Raw genomic sequence first — 17315 nt, forward strand, 5'->3', positions numbered from 1 at the left:
CTTTAATTCTAATGTAGAATTTTTCACCTTTCTAGGTCTTTGATGTATAGTGAAGCCAACAGACGAGAGACATTCACTTCATGGCCTCATGTGGGTTATAGGTGGGCACAGCCAGATCCTATGGCTCAAGCTGGGTTCTATCACCAGGTAAAAGGTTTAGTTGTTCTTGGTATTTGTTCCCTAGGCAAAGGTTTGGGGAGCAGGGGAAAAGGTAACTTTTTTTTTTTTTTCTTTAATAGACTCCTTCGATTATGCAAAAACCATAATGAAAAAGTTTTGTCATTCAGCTCTTTCTTCTTTCAAGTTTCATATTTTTTCCGTGCGCTGAGTTTGCTTCTTTTTTTATACAGATCACAGAAAATACTGTTCTGAACTTCAGCATAGGAAATACTTTGAAGTATCAAATTGTTCTGAGTTAAACAACAATTGTAAACAAGAAGTTGTTTGTTACAGAGTCTCTCTTTCTCCTTGTTAGATTGCTGAATAAATATCCTTTTTATATTGGAAGTAAAGCAAAAAAGAAAGGCAAACTTGACATCGGAGTTTTCTAATCATACTTTCCTAGTGGTACTTAAACTGTATTGTAACAAACAATGGTCCTAGATCACATTACTCAATTATTGATCTCAGTTAATAAATACAGCCTCACCGTTTTATTCCACTACTTTTGCTTATTACCATTTTTCATTTTTTGAAATTATTTCTACTGTACTCAAAGTACTTATGTTATGGAGTTACATAACGATGGCTAGACAGTGCATATCACTGGCATCAATATTGTCTATCTCATTATATGAACTGCAAAGCCTGATAGGTGCAAGTAAATAAAGTTTATAGAGGATTTCTTAAACTTGCTCAGGAAAAGAAATGCAGGGAATTAATATGTTAGGATTGCATCTGCACGTTCCTAGCTATGTCTCAGTGACTTGAAATGTGGTCATGCACATGCTAAATTGTAAGATAATGGACATTTGCATTCTTTTTCCTCTGTCAATTCAGTTAGTAACAAATGTTCTTTGCAGAGGAGGGATATAATATAGAATGCTTTATATTCTAGCAGATTGAAGGCATAATAGCAAATATTTGTTTAATTTGTTCTTCCAAGCATGTAGATGTACAGTTATTCTTCTGAGGTGCCAAACTTTTTGAACCTTAGCAGTGATGCTGAGTTCTATTCTATGTCTGTGTGGTTTTTATCCAGTGGCTTGCACAGGTGTTGGTTCTAAATATCTTCTTAATTTTATTTTTTTTCATGTGGAATACTGCCACTTTTTTGTATGTATTTTTGGCCTTTTATATATTTGATGTGGTGCTTTGTTATGCCACTAGAAGAAGGAGAGGACTTCATCACCTAGTTAAAGTGTTTCATAGTACATAGCTATATAAATGTGAAGTGTTTCTTCTTATTTTTGTAGCCTGCTTCATCAGGAGATGACAGAGCCATGTGCTTTACCTGTAGTGTGTGTTTGGTGTGCTGGGAGCCTACAGATGAACCTTGGTAAGTTTAGTGATCTTTGTAATAGATTAATTTTTGTGCTGAAGAGGTTAGAAATCTTTGGAGGACAAAGATCAACACTATTTCAGTGGGATTTCTGGTGAGTTTAGGGAGTGTAACTGACCAGGATGAATTTCCACCAGTGATTACATGGAACAAATCACAAAATCATTCCCCGTACTCTGTCAAATTTCTGTATAATACTAAACCTCCAAAATTGTACTTGGTTGTATTTCTTAATTCTGGTTTCAAATTGTTCCATGGCAAAGATGGCAGCAAACGTTTCTTTGCAGGGATCTAAACTCCATCTTCTGTGTGATTGTGAATAAAACACGTGTGGGGGTTTTGTAATTTGTAAACTTCAGTCGCCATACAGTGCATATTTGCCTTTTATGTGAAGCTGCGAGATGCATTTCTAGTTTTCTGAATCAGCTAAAATTGCACATAGTGGCAGAAATGTGGGACCTTATCTTGATTTTAAAAGGGATCTTAACATTTTTTGTCTTGATTATTTGGTAATTTTAAATCATTATTTGAACACATCAAATTCCTGACTTGCTGGGCACTTTCCTTTGTAGTATTATCTTTGTAGTCCTTGTCTCCTGCTTTCCCTTGATAGTTTCCAGATATTTTGTGATAGCGTAATTGCCCTTTGCCATGTCTCTTCTTTAGATGTATGTTCAGAGTAGAAGGTTTTTTTCATACTTCTTGGTCAATGTGTCATTCAGGACTGTTTTCAATTTTGATTTTTTTGTAAGTGTGGATGTAGAACTGAAGACAGGACATCGCTTCATCTTATTAAGTTTATTTATAATAATATAACTTTCAAATTCTAAAGTACATTCTATAGAACTTAGTCTGCACTTTTCTTCATGAGGACATGATGGCCTGCTGCCTATAGAACAATTTTCTTTTAAATAGACTAATGATATTATGAGCACTGTGTATAGATTGTTTCGTTTGAATATGAATATCTGTTAAGTGGTCAAAGGCTTTAATACAGTATACTGTTGAGCAAGGGCAGGGGAAGCTGCAGAACTCTCTTGTGTGGTTGAATACAATACAGCTCAAAGAGTTCAGCTTCACCTTCACTTCAAGGGCTGAGTTTTTGTATAATGTGTATATTTTTCACAGTGAGAAATCAATATTTGCCATGTTTGTTTTTAATATGAAAAGGTCTGAACATGAGAGACATTCCCCAAACTGCCCATTTGTCAAGGGTGAGCACACTCAGAATGTACCTCTCTCAGTCACACTGGCAACGAGTCCAGCACAGTTTCCCTGCACAGATGGCACTGACAGAATAGCCTGCTTTGGATCGGGAAGTTGCCCTCATTTTCTAGCTGCTGCAACAAAACGAGGAAAGATCTGCATATGGGATGTTTCCAAACTTATGAAGGTATACGATATAAACAACCAGTTTCTATCAATTTATTACTGATTAAGCATATCTCAATGTAAATCAAAGACTGCTTTTTGCTGTTGTTGTTATTTTTCAGGTCCACTTAAAATTTGAGATCAATGCGTATGATCCGGCTATTGTGCAGCAACTTATGTTGTCAGGAGAACAGAGCTCAGGGGTTGACTCAAGGAGACCAACACTAGCATGGCTAGAAGATTCATCTAGCTGCTCAGATATACCCAAATTAGAAGGAGACAGGTATGCCAGTCTACAAAATTAGAAATATGAAATGCTGCTGTGTAAGCGGTAGAAGCCATTTAGTTAAATCATGCTTTGTGAAACATAAGATTGGTGAGGTTTACTTTTTTTAATGAAGATAATTCTTTTAATCACTCTGTGTCTGTGCACAATTCACTTAAAAAACCAATAATCTAAATCTTGGTCTTTAAAGCCAATTCCATTTTATTCCTGCTGTTTCAGTTTTTATACTTCACTAACAGAGAGATACTAACTCTCATTGCTGCCCTGACCTGATGTTACAGAGGCAGAGAAAGAAAAGAGAAAGCAATATAAATTTTGGAATAGCTTTTCATTTTAGTGATGAATTATGCATTTCAGGTTTTGAAAGTAAAAGCTGCTCCTGGACTTATGGAACATGCTTTTCTTTGATTGCTTCTCTGTAATTTCTGGACTACATGATCTTTGAAGGTCCCTTCCAACCCAAACTATTCTGTGATTCTGTGAGTCTCTGAAAATAAATTATGTAGGTGTGCTAGGAATTGCTTTCATTTTTTACCTTTAACACATGCATACAGACTCTAAGCAATTAAACAGTCCTGTCACAAGCTTTTAAATAAGCTAAAGCTTAGAAAGTGCCATGTGAGAAAAAGCAGTATTCTTTCATTTATGCTGCTTCTTTCTCATATTACTGAAACTCAAGCAAAAGAAAGAGTGAATAATTGTTGGAAAACTCACCACAAAGGTGTTTGGGGAGTCTTGCTAGTTTTCTGAATGTTTCTTTTTAAAGCTCAGCATCACAGAAAATAACAGTACTGCTACATGCACAGGAAAGTAAGTATTTGGTTTTAAGCTTGATGTGATTTCCACAGCGCTGCAGAGCAAATATGAAGCTTGCTCTTCTGAAGAGGCCGCATAGAAACAAAGAGCAACAGAGTGTGGGACCTAACAGCTGTTGGGGCCTGGACTTCTACTGTAGCTTTAGGGCTGTAAACTCCTTGAGAGTTAAATAATTAAGCCAATTTTAAGCTCTGGTTAAGAGTCAGTACCATCAGTATGATCAAACTGCTCAGACTAGGCATTTTTCACTTTCCTTAATCTATATGAAATTTACTTTCACTTTCCCACTCAAGGGGAAGCTGACTGAGAATCCAAGTATTGAATTGTTGTGAAGGTTGATCAGGTTTGAGACAAAAAAAGATCTGTTTCTTGGGCATGAGGAGGAAGCATCCAGTTTGATGAAATTTGGGGATCCGACTTGGTACTGTGGGTAGTTATACGTGAAGCTGCAAAGGCAGTACTGTCCTTCCTGTCTGTAAAGTGCCTGTAATAGGAAATTTTTTCTTATTGGAAAGGCCAGGTGTGTAAAATCTTCACGTGTTCTTAAAACTACTAAAGGGCCTACTTCTCTTGAAGAAGTATCTTGAACAGAATCTGCTTTTATGAAAAAATGATTCATCTCATAGTATTTTTCGAAGCAACACATGTTAGGGTTTGTAGACCCTTTGTGTACTAGCTACAAAATCTCCTTGGTAGAGCTGAAGACCAGTCTGGCAGCTCCACCTTTCAAATGCTACTTTGAGGCACTTTGAAGAGGATGGCTTCAGGTTAAGAGGCTTTGGTTGGTATTGTTTTACTTGGAAAGATTCTGAGAACTGGCTTTCATTTTAATTCCATTTATGTCTATAGAATGAGGTAAATGGAAAGCTGGTCTACTGTTTTTGATGATGGAGGAAAATGTCTTTATTTTGTTAGTGTGTGTGACCAACTCATCAATGGATGTACAATGCTGACTGAAAGAAATGCCATTACAATACACATTGCATTTTTTACTATAATAAAAAAAAGTCATTAAAAATACAAATACAGCTACAGTGTACATGTATCATTCATGCAGTATTTTTTTTTCAGTGATGACCTACTGGAGGATTCAGACAGTGAAGAGCATTCCAGATCAGAATCTGTGACAGGTGTGTTATATCTGCTCCGTGTAATAGTTTAGAGGACAGGAGGGTAATTGTTCTTAGACTTGTAAAAAAGTTCTGTCAAAACCACTGATATTATATTCACTGTATTAGAATAAAAGAAAACAATTGATCTTGAAAGCAATGTTGATATTTAAGTCACCGTGTGGTGGAGAAATTGCAAACAGGAGAAAAGTTAATAACCAACAAAGTAGTGTTTTAATGTCTTATTTGACAACAAGCATTGCTTGTTTTGCTGTCAATAAAACATGCAAACCAAGTTAAAGGAACTTACTGAGAACAGGAGCAAATTAGAGGTGTACAAAACCCTTTAAATTCAGGGGATTGCCAGAGAGAGTTCCTGTATCTTGATTGTTTTCTTAGAGGTTGAATCAGAATTTTTAATGGGAGGGAGGATATCATGCTTATTTTCCATAATCCATCTTACATCTTTGAGTAAAGATGAGCAAGTTAGGAAAAAAAGAACATGTTGATGTGAATAAACATCTGGGTTTGGATGATGTCCTTTGTAATCTTTTAAATGTACGTTACTTAGCTGAAGTCTTCTGATTCATTGTTATTCTTGCAGTCCTGTTTAATTGGATCAGGCTACATCCTTCAAGCTTTTACTGGGTTTTGTTTTATAATAGCTTGGAGTTCTTTCCGTTAGGTGGTGTATTAATGGTGGGGAGTATCAAGTTTTAGAGAAAAATGATGTGTTTTTCAACTAAGATTGGAGAACAAATGTGCAGAATTGCAGATTTTTGGTGGTACTGGATTGTCTAGGAAGGAAGGGGAATAAAATATGGCAGAACGTTAATTGAGTTGATTAGATTGTTTGGATTTCAGTATGGTGGTCTAGCCTAATTAGAATAATTGGTAGAAAGATGATGCTGTTTACTGGGAAATTAGTTACAGAGGCTATTGTCCTGTTCTCGCTACTTTTACTGTTGATGATAAAATTAGGAGAACTGAAGTCTCTGTGGAAGGGATGTTTCTGGGCCTCTTATTGTTTCTTGACCATCAAATCTGAAATACATGGAATGTTTTAACGTGTTGAAATGGTAGTGCAGGGACTTTTTGCTGAATATAAGGGTAAGTCCATAAAAAATGCAATATAATTCCTTTTTTTTTGAACATATGTAATGTTAAACATTTTTGTTTTAAAGGGCATACATCACAAAAAGAAACCATGGAAGTCAGCCTTGATATAACAGCTCTCAGTATTCTTCAGCAACCTGAAAAGCTTCAGTGGGAAATTGTTGCAAACGTTCTGGAAGACACGGTTAAGGATCTAGAAGAACTTGGGGCAAATCCCTGTTTGGCCAACTGTAAGAGTGAAAAGATGAAGGAAAAACATCTAGAACAACACAACATTCCCTTTCCTTGTTTATTAGCTGGAGGTCTGTTAACCTACAAATCACCTGCTACCTCTCCTGTTAGCACTAACTCTCAGAGGTCACTGGATGGCTTAAGTAGGACTCGAGGTGAGAGTGTCTCGGAACAGGGATCAACTGACAATGAATCCTGCACTAATTCAGAACTGAATTCCCCTCTGGTAAGGAGGACTTTACCTGTATTGCTGCTATACAGCATTAAGGAGTCTGATGAAAAAGCAGGAAAACTCTTTTCACAGATGAACAATATTATGAGCAAAAGTATACACGATGATGGTTTCACAGTTCCACAGATCATTGAAATGGAGCTGGACAGTCAGGAGCAGTTGCTGTTACAGGATCCTCCTGTGACTTACATTCAACAGTTTGCAGATGCTGCAGCCACCCTGACTTCTCCGGACTCGGACAAGTGGAGCTCGATGGTTCCCAAGCCTGGGACTTTGGTTCAGTGCCTGCGTCTGCCAAAGTTTGCAGAGGAGGAGAACTTGTGTGTAGATTCGATCACTCCTTGTGCAGATGGAGTTCATTTGTTAGTAGGACTGAGGACTTGTCCTGTCGAATCTCTGAGTGCAATAAATCAAGTAGAGGCCTTGAATAATTTAAATAAATTAAACTCGGCACTATGTAATAGAAGGAAGGGGGAACTAGAATCAAGTCTTGCTGTAATGAATGGCACAAGTGTTGATGTAATCCAACATGACTCACCAGCAGATGTACCAACACCTTTAATAATTCAACCTGAACAGAGAAGCGTTAGCGGTGGATACCTAGTGCTTTATAAGATGAATTATGCCACTAGAATAGTTACTCTAGAGGAGGAACCAGTAAAAATCCAGCATATCAAAGACCCTCAAGACACAATTACCTCAATGATTTTGCTCCCACCAGATATATTGGATAACCGAGAGGATGACTGTGAGGAGCCTGTAGAGGAAATACAGTTAACTTCTAAAAATGGCAGTGGGAGAGAGAGAAGATCTGAGATCTCTACTCTTGGGCACCTGGTGATAACTACTCAGGGAGGATATGTAAAAATACTAGATCTTTCGAACTTTGAAATTCTGGCCAAAGTGGAGCCACCTAAAAAAGAGGGCACTGAGGAACCAGATATGTTTGTCTCTGTGATATACTGTTCGGGCACAGACAGATTATGTGCATGCACCAAAGGTAAGACTTTCCTTTAAAAAAAGTTTTTTTAATGCTTGATTTGACTGTATTTTGATTATATTATAGAGTGTTAGAATCTGTGTTTCAAAATAGGTAGATTCCATTGAAGTTATGTATAGTTTAATTCTGTTCTAGGGAACATGGACTCATGTTCATTCCTCATCTTAAATGTAGATTTTAATTTCTAAAATGGGAATAATTCTTGGGTATGTCCAGTATACTGACAATTTTTTTTCTTGTAGAGGCAGAGATTTCCTTAAATCCAAACCAAATAAAAGTAGTTCTTGTATGTAGTTATTTCTGTGCTAGAGAGCCACAGGTCAGAAAAATGTCTCCTGTATGTAATCGGTAATATTCAAGAGGGTGTCTATTACACTGGTTTAGCTTTATTTATAAATAGTGCATGCTTTTTCCTAGTAAAAACAGAACTCCAGCCGTGAGGTTAATTGCCTTTGAAAACTGTTAGTATATCATATCCATGTCATAATGTTTTTACTTAGACTTCGCTGATCAAACTGCAATCTCATTTAAAAAAACCCAAGCCTCGCTAAGGTGTTTTTCTACAGAATTATATTGCTACTGATTTCTTTGTAACATCAAATCTCTTTTGTCTTTCTTGTGTTTTAAGATTGATGATAAAAACTACAGGGCATCTTGTTACTGTACGCAGTACTTTCCTATCCAGTGTTTGTGTGTATGGTCACTATGTGCTTTGTAGCATTTAGTGTTATCTAAACATGTTTTGGGACTTTGAGTGTAAGATATGCTGGTCTATTGAGTTGGGAGCGTTTATGCTGTGTGTGTAGGAGTATTTGTCTCTTCTGCCTAGATAACCAGCACCTGTGCTACTGACTGGAGAATACTTCATCTTCCTCATAATACACAAACACATCATTCTACTTTTTCAGTAAATATCTCTGTATTTTTTTTCTCTCTGAGAGTGTTAAAATACCCATGTAGTAATTTATAAATATCTTTGCTGTGACTTCTTTTGTTCTCGCTGCCTTTAAGGTGACTGGGATTTTTTTTTCTGTAGTCCTGCATGCCTCAGGTATCCCTCTACCATCAAGTCTTTTGATTATGGTACTTTGATAACTATTCGGGGTTTTTTTTATCTATTGGTTATTCTTACTTTTAATTTACACCCACTGCATCTCTATTTGGATCTTGATTTTTCTGCTCTGCAACCAAATTAGAATGAACTCCAGAATTCATTTTCATTGTTAAAATGTCTTTAGAAGCTTTCAATTTCTGTCTCTTTTTGAACATTTCAGTTATTTCTTTTGGTATAGTTTTTCTTACCTTTGTGAAATTAAGTCTAAAGCCATAATAAATATTTAGGGACCGATGTCCCTTAGAAGTCTGGATTTCAGGATTTGATACTACATACATCTGAAGCCTCAGAGTCCTAAAGTTAATGCCAAAATATGAGGCTTTGTAAAGAATGACTTGATCTTCAATGTTTATAAATAACTGTACTGCATAAAATTCAGGAATGCTAAAAGAAAAAGCAAATCAAAAAGCCTGACTTTTTTAATCCTATGTCTTATTGTACATTTGAATAACTTGATGTAAGGAATAGATTTTGCTTAATCGTAATCATCCTTTAATCTTTCTGCTTTAAGTGGGCAGAATTGCTTGCTTGTCTGCTAGGTGGCTGAAGATTTTTCTTTTTTTTTTTTTTTTTTTCTTAAATGCACTGTTCTTAGGCTTCTTCCAAAATTGTTTTCAGGTCTTTGCTCCTCTCTATTTACTACCACATAAGAGATGGTGCCTGTAGTCTGACAGCATTAGGAAGATAGGTGTTGAAAGTAGAACAGCTATTAATCACTGACGTATTCAACATTATTCCTCCTAGGAGGTAGCTTCTAGTGCAAAGATGAGTGAAAATGTTAAGTAGAATATTTGGAACCTACATGCCCTGGAAATGCTCGGATATGGTTGGAAAACTATCAAAGAATATTAGCTGAGCAGTAAATTCTTACCTGTTTACTGGCTTGTGTGGTGGGAGTAGGCAAAAAGATACTTTGATGTCTGGAAGTTTTGTTCTGTTAAGCAAACAAAGTGGAGTTTAATCTCTGTATTTTGCTTTCCTCTCTTCCCCTTGGCCAAGGTAGACTATAGTTAATAACCTTCTTAGTAGTGCTTTGTGTGTGAGTTTTAAACATTTTGTCTTGCGTCAATAGTATAAAATAGCTTAGATTCTGCTTTTGTAGCATCCAAAATAAGTAAATTCTTTATTATAAAACTATACAGTAAACTGACAGATATAGGGTTACAACTCTAGGTTGGTTTTTTGGTAGTTGAAATCCATTATTTGGTGTTTAAGAGGACTGGATATAGTTTATTTTGGATACATAAGTTTCCAGAGCTATATTTGTCACTGCCTTCCTTATATCAGTTTTCATGTAATTGTATTTCTTTTTTTAAATTACAGCCCTACCAAATATTACTTAAGAAAATGGGCAATAGTACACATTCTACCTTTTTCTTTTGTTGGGTTTGTTTTGATTGCATCCTTCTGTAGTTTAGCTGCTCAGCTGCATTTGCCAGTCGAGCAATATAGTTGAACTTTGCTTTATAATATGGAATGAGGTGGAAAAAGTGTTGTATCTGAAGTGTTTCTTTTTATCTTACATAAAGGTGTAAATCTCTGCTTGTATTTTATTTTGGCATTCTTGCAAATTGTGCATACTTGTGTTTCTAGGAGTATTTTTTTAAAAGATCATTAAGAATTGACAGTTTTCTGTCCACTGCTGCTGATCTTCTCCCTTGTCAAGTTACAAACGTCAGTGTCTGAAGCTCTCTGAAGAAATATAATCGAGTAGGAAAGTGAGGTGGTCTTTTAAACAAATGCTACAAGAAGTGGAAATGTTGATGGTGGTGTGGTGAAGCAGGTACTTCCCTGCCAAACTGATTGAGCAGGTGTTAGATTTGTGTGATCTGTTTGAGTGCTTGAGTTCCTTCTAGTGAGTGAAGAATTCCTGGATTGTGCTCACCTGGAACTGTAGTTCCTTAAATTGATTTAGTTGTATTTTCAGTTTAATTATTATTTGGAAGTAGTTTGGGTAGAAGCAGGGGGGGAAAGAAGGTTTTCTATTTGTTTTCACCATAAGAAGAACCCTAGTGCTTTTTTGCTCTAGCAGTTCTCTTTTCTGCCTACATTGCTTCAGAGCCAACAGACAAAAAGACCCAGCTCCAATTGAAGTTCTGTAATCAGCTTCTCACACGTAACAATTCCAAAATCACAGTAGATGACTTCTTCTGGATATTACCTGTTTTTGAATTAGTCATAGTTGGAAGCTGTAAAAGAAGACAACCAACACTGAATGTGCATTTGTAGCTTACTGATTGTTTTACATTTTCATTTATAAGCATTTTTTTCCTTAGGTGTCTGTATGTGATTATTTTTTCTTTTAATGATCTTTTCTATATACATGATTCTCTTAAATTCTTACCTGCAGTGTTAACATTGTACCAGGAGTTTTTCTAGTCACTCCCCTTTGCTGGCGAAAATGTTGTAGGGTTTTTTTGGTGGTGTTTGTTTTTTTCAGACTGGAGTTTGATATGTTGAAAGTGAATTGTCTATGCTAATATTTCATGTTGCAAGCTGGCAGAACTGGATGGCACTTTCATACATTTGAGAATTGATTCTCCTAAATCTACTATCGTTTAATTATAACAGATTTCTTGCTCTTGAGTTGTACATACTGTATTAATTACTCTCTGTAGCTTTTTTTCTGGTTTTGTTTGGATATCTTTCTTGTCTCTTCCATGCCATTAGGCCTTATCAGCCTTGCATACTGGTGTATTTGAAGTTCAGAAATCAGTATTTTCAGTTTTCTGCCTTCATAGGCAATGGCATCTGATGGGATTGGGGAGAGCTCTAGTTTTTTCCACATCACAGTTAGTGCTGGAGGTCATGCTAAGAGATCAGCCTGTTTTTGAAGATCTTCAACATGGAGATTTAACAGCCTATTCATGCACTTTTTTATACTACCTGTTGTCCTTAATGATGATCTTTTTTCCCTAGTGTTTAGCCTGTATCATCTTTGCAGATTGGAGTCATTACTATCCTTTATAACATGGCAAAGAGATTGCTTCAAAAGAGGAGGGGAAGACAGAGTTTATTTACGTACTGTCCTCCTCCAACCATTTATTTTCTTTAGCTGAGTATTTCCAGTCCTTTTAAACTTTCCTCAGGAGCTTTTGAAGAAAAAAAACCCTTCCTCTCCCCTCCCAAAAGACCTGCTCAAGTTAGTACACATGTTTCTTAATGGGATACTCAAAACCCGGTACAGTAATCCTACAGACATCTTTGAATGGAACAGAAGAATTCTTTAGCAGCTCTGCAGTCTCTGCATACCATGTGTGTGTATACACAGTGGGATGTTTGCACTTCTGAGCAGGAAATTGAATCTGGTTTATCTTCTGACTCACAAGAACCTCTTTTACAGAACTGCTAGCTAACTGATTTTTCTTCATCCCATAATAGTGCATTTAATTATTTCTTGCTAGGCATAGTAACTTTCACTTGTCAATTGCATTCAATTGCATTCTATTTTTTCATAAGCTGGGATGGAATTTTACAGCTGAAATCTCCAAGAATAGTCTCAATTCTGCTGGAGTGAGGTTTTGGGGGAGCTTTCTTGAGGACATTTTCCAAGTGTTCTGAACTAGTATGTTTAGAGCTAACCCTTTCTGTGCAACCCCGGACTGCAAGTTGTTTAGTTTCTTCTGGTATGGCTTTGTTTTCTTAATTGCTTTGACTATTCAGGTATTGTTCAGCTGTGTCCTTGTGTTGTGATTTGCTGTTCACAATTGTGTCTGTCACTCTTTCTGACTCCTGCCAGAGTACTGAACATTTCAACAGGTTGGCTTTCACTGCAGAGGCCAAGTCTCTGTCATGTTCCCTAACTTGTGCAAATGCTGCTTTCCGGGAATCAGTGACTGTTTTGCCAGAAGGAAGATTGGGATATATTTGGATGGGTTTATGATTCTTATGTTCTGTTTGTATAACCCACCAGGTTCTTGAGTTCAAATGAATTACAGATTTTGAATACAATTCAGAATTAAAGTAACAGTGTTTTTTGTGGGTTACCTGTTGACTTCTGGAAGTATAATGATGCTTGTTTCCAGTTCTCTTCTGACTTCTGACTGACTTGCCTGTGTGGCCAGGAAGGCCAATGGCATCCTGGGGTGTATTACAAGGGGGATGGTTAGTAGATCGAGAGAGGTCCTCTTTCCCCTCTACTCCACCCTGGTGAGACCACATCTGGAATATTGTGTCCAGTTCTGGGCCCCTCAGTTCCAGTAGGACAGGGAACTGCTGGAGAGGGTCCAGCGTAGGGCAACAAAGATGATTAAGGAAGTGGAGCATCTCCCTTATGAAGAAAGGCTGAGGGAGCTGGGGCTCTTTAGTTTGGAGAAGAGGAGACTAAAGGGTGGACCTTATTACTGTTTATAAATATATAAAGGGTGAGTGCCATGAGGATGGAGCCAGGCTCTTCTCGGTGGCAAACAATGATAGGACAAGGGGTAATGGGATCAAGCTGGAACACAAGAGGTTCCACTTAAATTTGAGAAAACACTTCTTCTCAGTGAGGGTGACAGACACTGGAACAGGCTGCCCAGGGAGGTTGTGGAGTCTCCTTCTCTGGAGACATTCAAAACCTGCCTGGACATGTTCCTGTGCGACCTCACCTAGGTGTTCCTGCTCCAGCAGGGGGATTGGACTGGATGATCTTTTGAGGTCCCTTCCAATCCCAAACATACTGTGATACTGTGACTTAGTGATCACAAAGTCAGTGGTCATTGTTTCAGCCTAGTAGTGCATACCATGCACCAGTAGTATCCCCAAACAAAATAAAAGGGCAGCATTGACTTTTGCACGTTTGGTTTTTTTTTGTTTGTTTGTTTGTTTGTTTGTTGTTGTTTTTTTTTTTTTCTTCTGGCACTTGACTATGGCAACTGTGGTATCTGTGAAACAAATAATTAAGCATGCATCTTTAGAAGGTCATCTTTGGATGTTCTAGGAGAACAAATTCCACCTTTGTGATACAGAAGGAAAGCCACCCGACAGGTTTTGAAAAGCGTGCATATGGACTAATAATTTTGTAGGCTTATACTGTATAACTGAAGTTCATTATAAACTTCTTTATAGAAGCTTTTTAAAAACAAATTGTGAAGGAATTGAGATATCTCAAGTTTAGCACAGTATTTTTCTTGGAAAAGTGCTGGATGGAGTCTTTCAGGAAAGCAGGAATTGTGATTCTCTCTTGTAGTATGGGTAAAGCGGTAAGGATGTTTTTTACTGCTGTTAATTAGTGATGGAAGTTCACAGACTTGGTATGAGAAGCAAGGTTTTGTTTCTTTAAAACTTAACTGTACCCAACCATCTACAGAATAAGTGAGAACTCGGCATAACTTTCCCTTAGAAAAACCTACAACTTTCTGAAGTTCTTCAGGGTTTCTCCTGCTGTGAGCTGTAAAACTGGCAGATAGTGCAAGTCAGCATGTTGAACTTCCATTGCGTGAGGGTTTGCTTCTTTGTGAGCTGTTTAATTTCAAGTGTTATTTGCTAGAACTATTTTTTTTTCCCCTCCACTCTTGGTATTTACTTGGGATGTGCTGTTTTGCACTAGGAGTGGCTGGGTTGGGGCTGAGAGATGGGTGGTGAAGGCTTCTTACTGGATCTTAGTGAGAATGGCCCCACCAACAAATGGGTTAATGACTTAATGAAATAGCTGTTTGAATAAGATAGAATAAGAAGACAAATATAGATAGTGACAAAATCTCACATCCCGTCAGATGCTGGGAGCCCTGCTGTTGTGCAGCATCACCCAGACCCCAGGTGGATTTTCCCACAGCACACTTCACAGACCCTGTCCATGGAGAGGTTTTTACCTGTTGGTCATTTGAGCTATTATTTTCCTCTTTTTATTCTGTCTTGTGGAAACAACTATTTTATTATGCCATTTGTTGTCTGTCCTTTCCTACTGAGATCCAGAAAAAAACATGCCAGCTCTCTCTGTGTCTCTCACACATCTTCTTCTCTCTGTGCCTCTCACACGCTCGCTCTCTGCTACGCTTGCGCCTCTCTGTTGCTCTATGTTTCACTCCCCTCACAATTCAGGACATGTACCTCCTGGTTATGCTTGTATCTTGGGTTTTTATTACATATATTATCTCAAATTTGTTTGTTTCAGATTACCTGGATAATTTGCATAACAGGGTTTGAATTAATGCTGGATGCTGAAGGACAGACAGTCTGTAATCAATTTGCAGAAAAACTATGGAAGGCCTACCTTAGGATTTTCTTCTCTACCTAAATTCTACTGATTAGGATTTTTGCAACTTCTGAAACTGTTAACAGCCCTTCCCCTAACTTTATGTAAAATTGAGCATTCCTTCTTGGTGACTTCTCTTGAAATGGCAGAAGTCCTGTAGGTATATCTGTAGTGGTGAATAATGAGCAACTTTCTTGGATGATTTCAAGCTTCCATCAAGACATTGTGTCCATTGAAAGTTTTGTACCTGCTCTTTTGTCTGTTGACCTCTTCAGTGTTGTAATTCCGGGTTTGATGAAATAATGTGAAAAGTGCCTTAGGTGAGTTCAGTGGGGAAGTGATTTTTCAATTCTCAAATATTGAACTTTAAAAGGAAATTTATGGGACATGTACAAATGAGGTAGTGTAGGCCTTCAGTTGACATGATGGAATATTTTCTGTTTAAAAGCATGATTTGGATTATGGAAAGTGTCATAATGGTTGTGATTTTGGGTTTCTATTGAAGTTTCGTTAGTTAATTCCCTTTTAACACCCCTTCCCCATAGTATGTTTTTTCTTTGATGCCATTTACAATTGGAGTCAGTATTATTGTATTTGTTTTGCATTTACCCTGAAAAAAATTCTAGTAGTGAAGCAAATTGAGTGTTCCTGTATAATCTTACTGGTTTCAGGTTCTGCATAATTACTGTCATAATTGTATGGCACTTCAAGTCTGTCTTCTGAGTTCAGTTTAGCAGTATGCCTGTCTAAACTTTCTTCTTTTGTTGTCTGATGATTTTAGGTGGAGAACTTCATTTCCTTCAGATTGGAGGGACCTGCGATGACATAGATGAAGCTGATATACTTGTAGATGGATCCCTTTCCAAAAGTGTAGAACAGTCATCAGAAGGCACCAAGCCCTTATCTAACCCTTCTAGTCCAGGCATTACAGGTAAATTCCATGTGTTTAAATGTCTCGTAGGTAAAAAAGCTTTTGTCGTTTTTAGAAGTTGCATATTAAGATGATTTTGAGTGAATTAATAGCATGCTGCTTTCTACTTTTTTGCTGCCTGAAGTTGGAGTTCTGTAGTTCCTGTATGTCTGTCACTGGTTACATACAAGTGTAACACTTTAGCAGTTCCTGATACAAAAAACCACCTTTTGTGTAAGTGTGGCAGGCAGGGAAAAACAGGTAGCTGTGCTGACACTGAGCTTCCCATATAGTATGTAAAATTGCCTTAAAGTTAATAAAACTGCAAAAAACATGTAGTCGACAGATCTCCATTGCACACAGTGAAACTGATGCCCTCTGTAGTTCAAGCAGTGCAGTTGCTGTTGATAAATTAAGCTTATCGTGTGAACTCTTGGAATTTTTCTCATTTGTGGTTTGTCTGGGTTGAGCTATGCTCAAATTCTGCTGTCATTCTACTAGTTTCTTTCCTGGAAAGGTTGTCTGCCCTTGGACAGCAAGAAGTACTTGTTTCCAGCTGTCCAAATCCTGTTTTCACCCCAAACATTACATTTAAGTATTGCCTTTACTGCAGTTCTCATACACCAGTCTTGTGACCAGTCTTCTGCCTTTGGTAGTATCCTGGTCCACTTAGGTGCAAGAAGGAGTTGGGCAAGAGGGCGGTTCAAAGGGGAAAAATGTGAGCGGCTCCTCCTGCTTGTAAGGGAGAGCAGTGAGAGTGCAGGTTATGGGAGCTCCTGTGTAGGCCTCTTGATCTTTTCTCAGCTCTCATCAAAGGTGATTTAGTGTAGATGACTTTTTGTTACTAAAACTTAACAACAGATGTAATTCTGCTGGTTAAGTGGAAAATTTGAGTCATACTGAGGTTTTTAAAGTGTATGTATGCTTATAGTCTTGCTTTGAGTTTTAAATTGAATTGTTTATGAGGGAGCTGTAAAACTGTTACATTTTTCATTTTGTTTTAACCTGCAATTGTTGAAGATACAGACACAAAGCATAATTACTTTAGTTCGGTTGGAGTTCGGAGGTTTTGGTCATGCCTGTTGGTACAGAAATAGGGATATACTGGGAACAGATGACCTGTAATGTACAATACAAGAATAAATAATACAAAGCATGAAGATAAAGCAATGATACAATGGCAATAAACCGTTCATGCAGCTGCGACTATTTCAAAGAAGTGATGCTAATTTTATGTGTGTGTGGTGGGGCATGTTTTTCCGTGCAGCTACAGAGGACAAAACCAGCTGGGAGAGGACTGAGTGGCAGTACGGGGACCATTTTGGATCATGGCATCTTTTTTGTCACCAGGCTACTTGCTGTCTTTTCTCCCCAAACCCCGGCTTGCTGCCAGCCTTGTAACACTTTAAGTTGTGTTGTGCTGTGTTTGTATGACCCCCGATTTTACTCCACAA

General features: G+C 37.6%; 1 protein-coding gene across 12 annotated transcripts in view; it reads left to right on the plus strand.

Annotated features, from left to right (window-relative positions):
* The window catches only part of BIRC6 (baculoviral IAP repeat containing 6), a 185547-nt gene that overhangs the window by 19927 nt on the left and 148305 nt on the right, over positions 1-17315 (plus strand). For all 12 annotated transcript variants that reach the window (XM_065057989.1, XM_065057997.1, XM_065057992.1 and 9 more), the window contains exons 5-11: positions 36-147; positions 1416-1498; positions 2672-2894; positions 2995-3155; positions 5046-5104; positions 6268-7662; positions 15733-15882. In XM_065057989.1, the coding sequence (XP_064914061.1) occupies positions 36-147; positions 1416-1498; positions 2672-2894; positions 2995-3155; positions 5046-5104; positions 6268-7662; positions 15733-15882 (2183 nt within the window). The remainder of the gene's footprint in view (positions 1-35; positions 148-1415; positions 1499-2671; positions 2895-2994; positions 3156-5045; positions 5105-6267; positions 7663-15732; positions 15883-17315) is intronic.

This window comes from Columba livia, chromosome 3 (assembly GCF_036013475.1).
Source record: "Columba livia isolate bColLiv1 breed racing homer chromosome 3, bColLiv1.pat.W.v2, whole genome shotgun sequence".
Taxonomy (NCBI): domain Eukaryota; kingdom Metazoa; phylum Chordata; class Aves; order Columbiformes; family Columbidae; genus Columba; species Columba livia.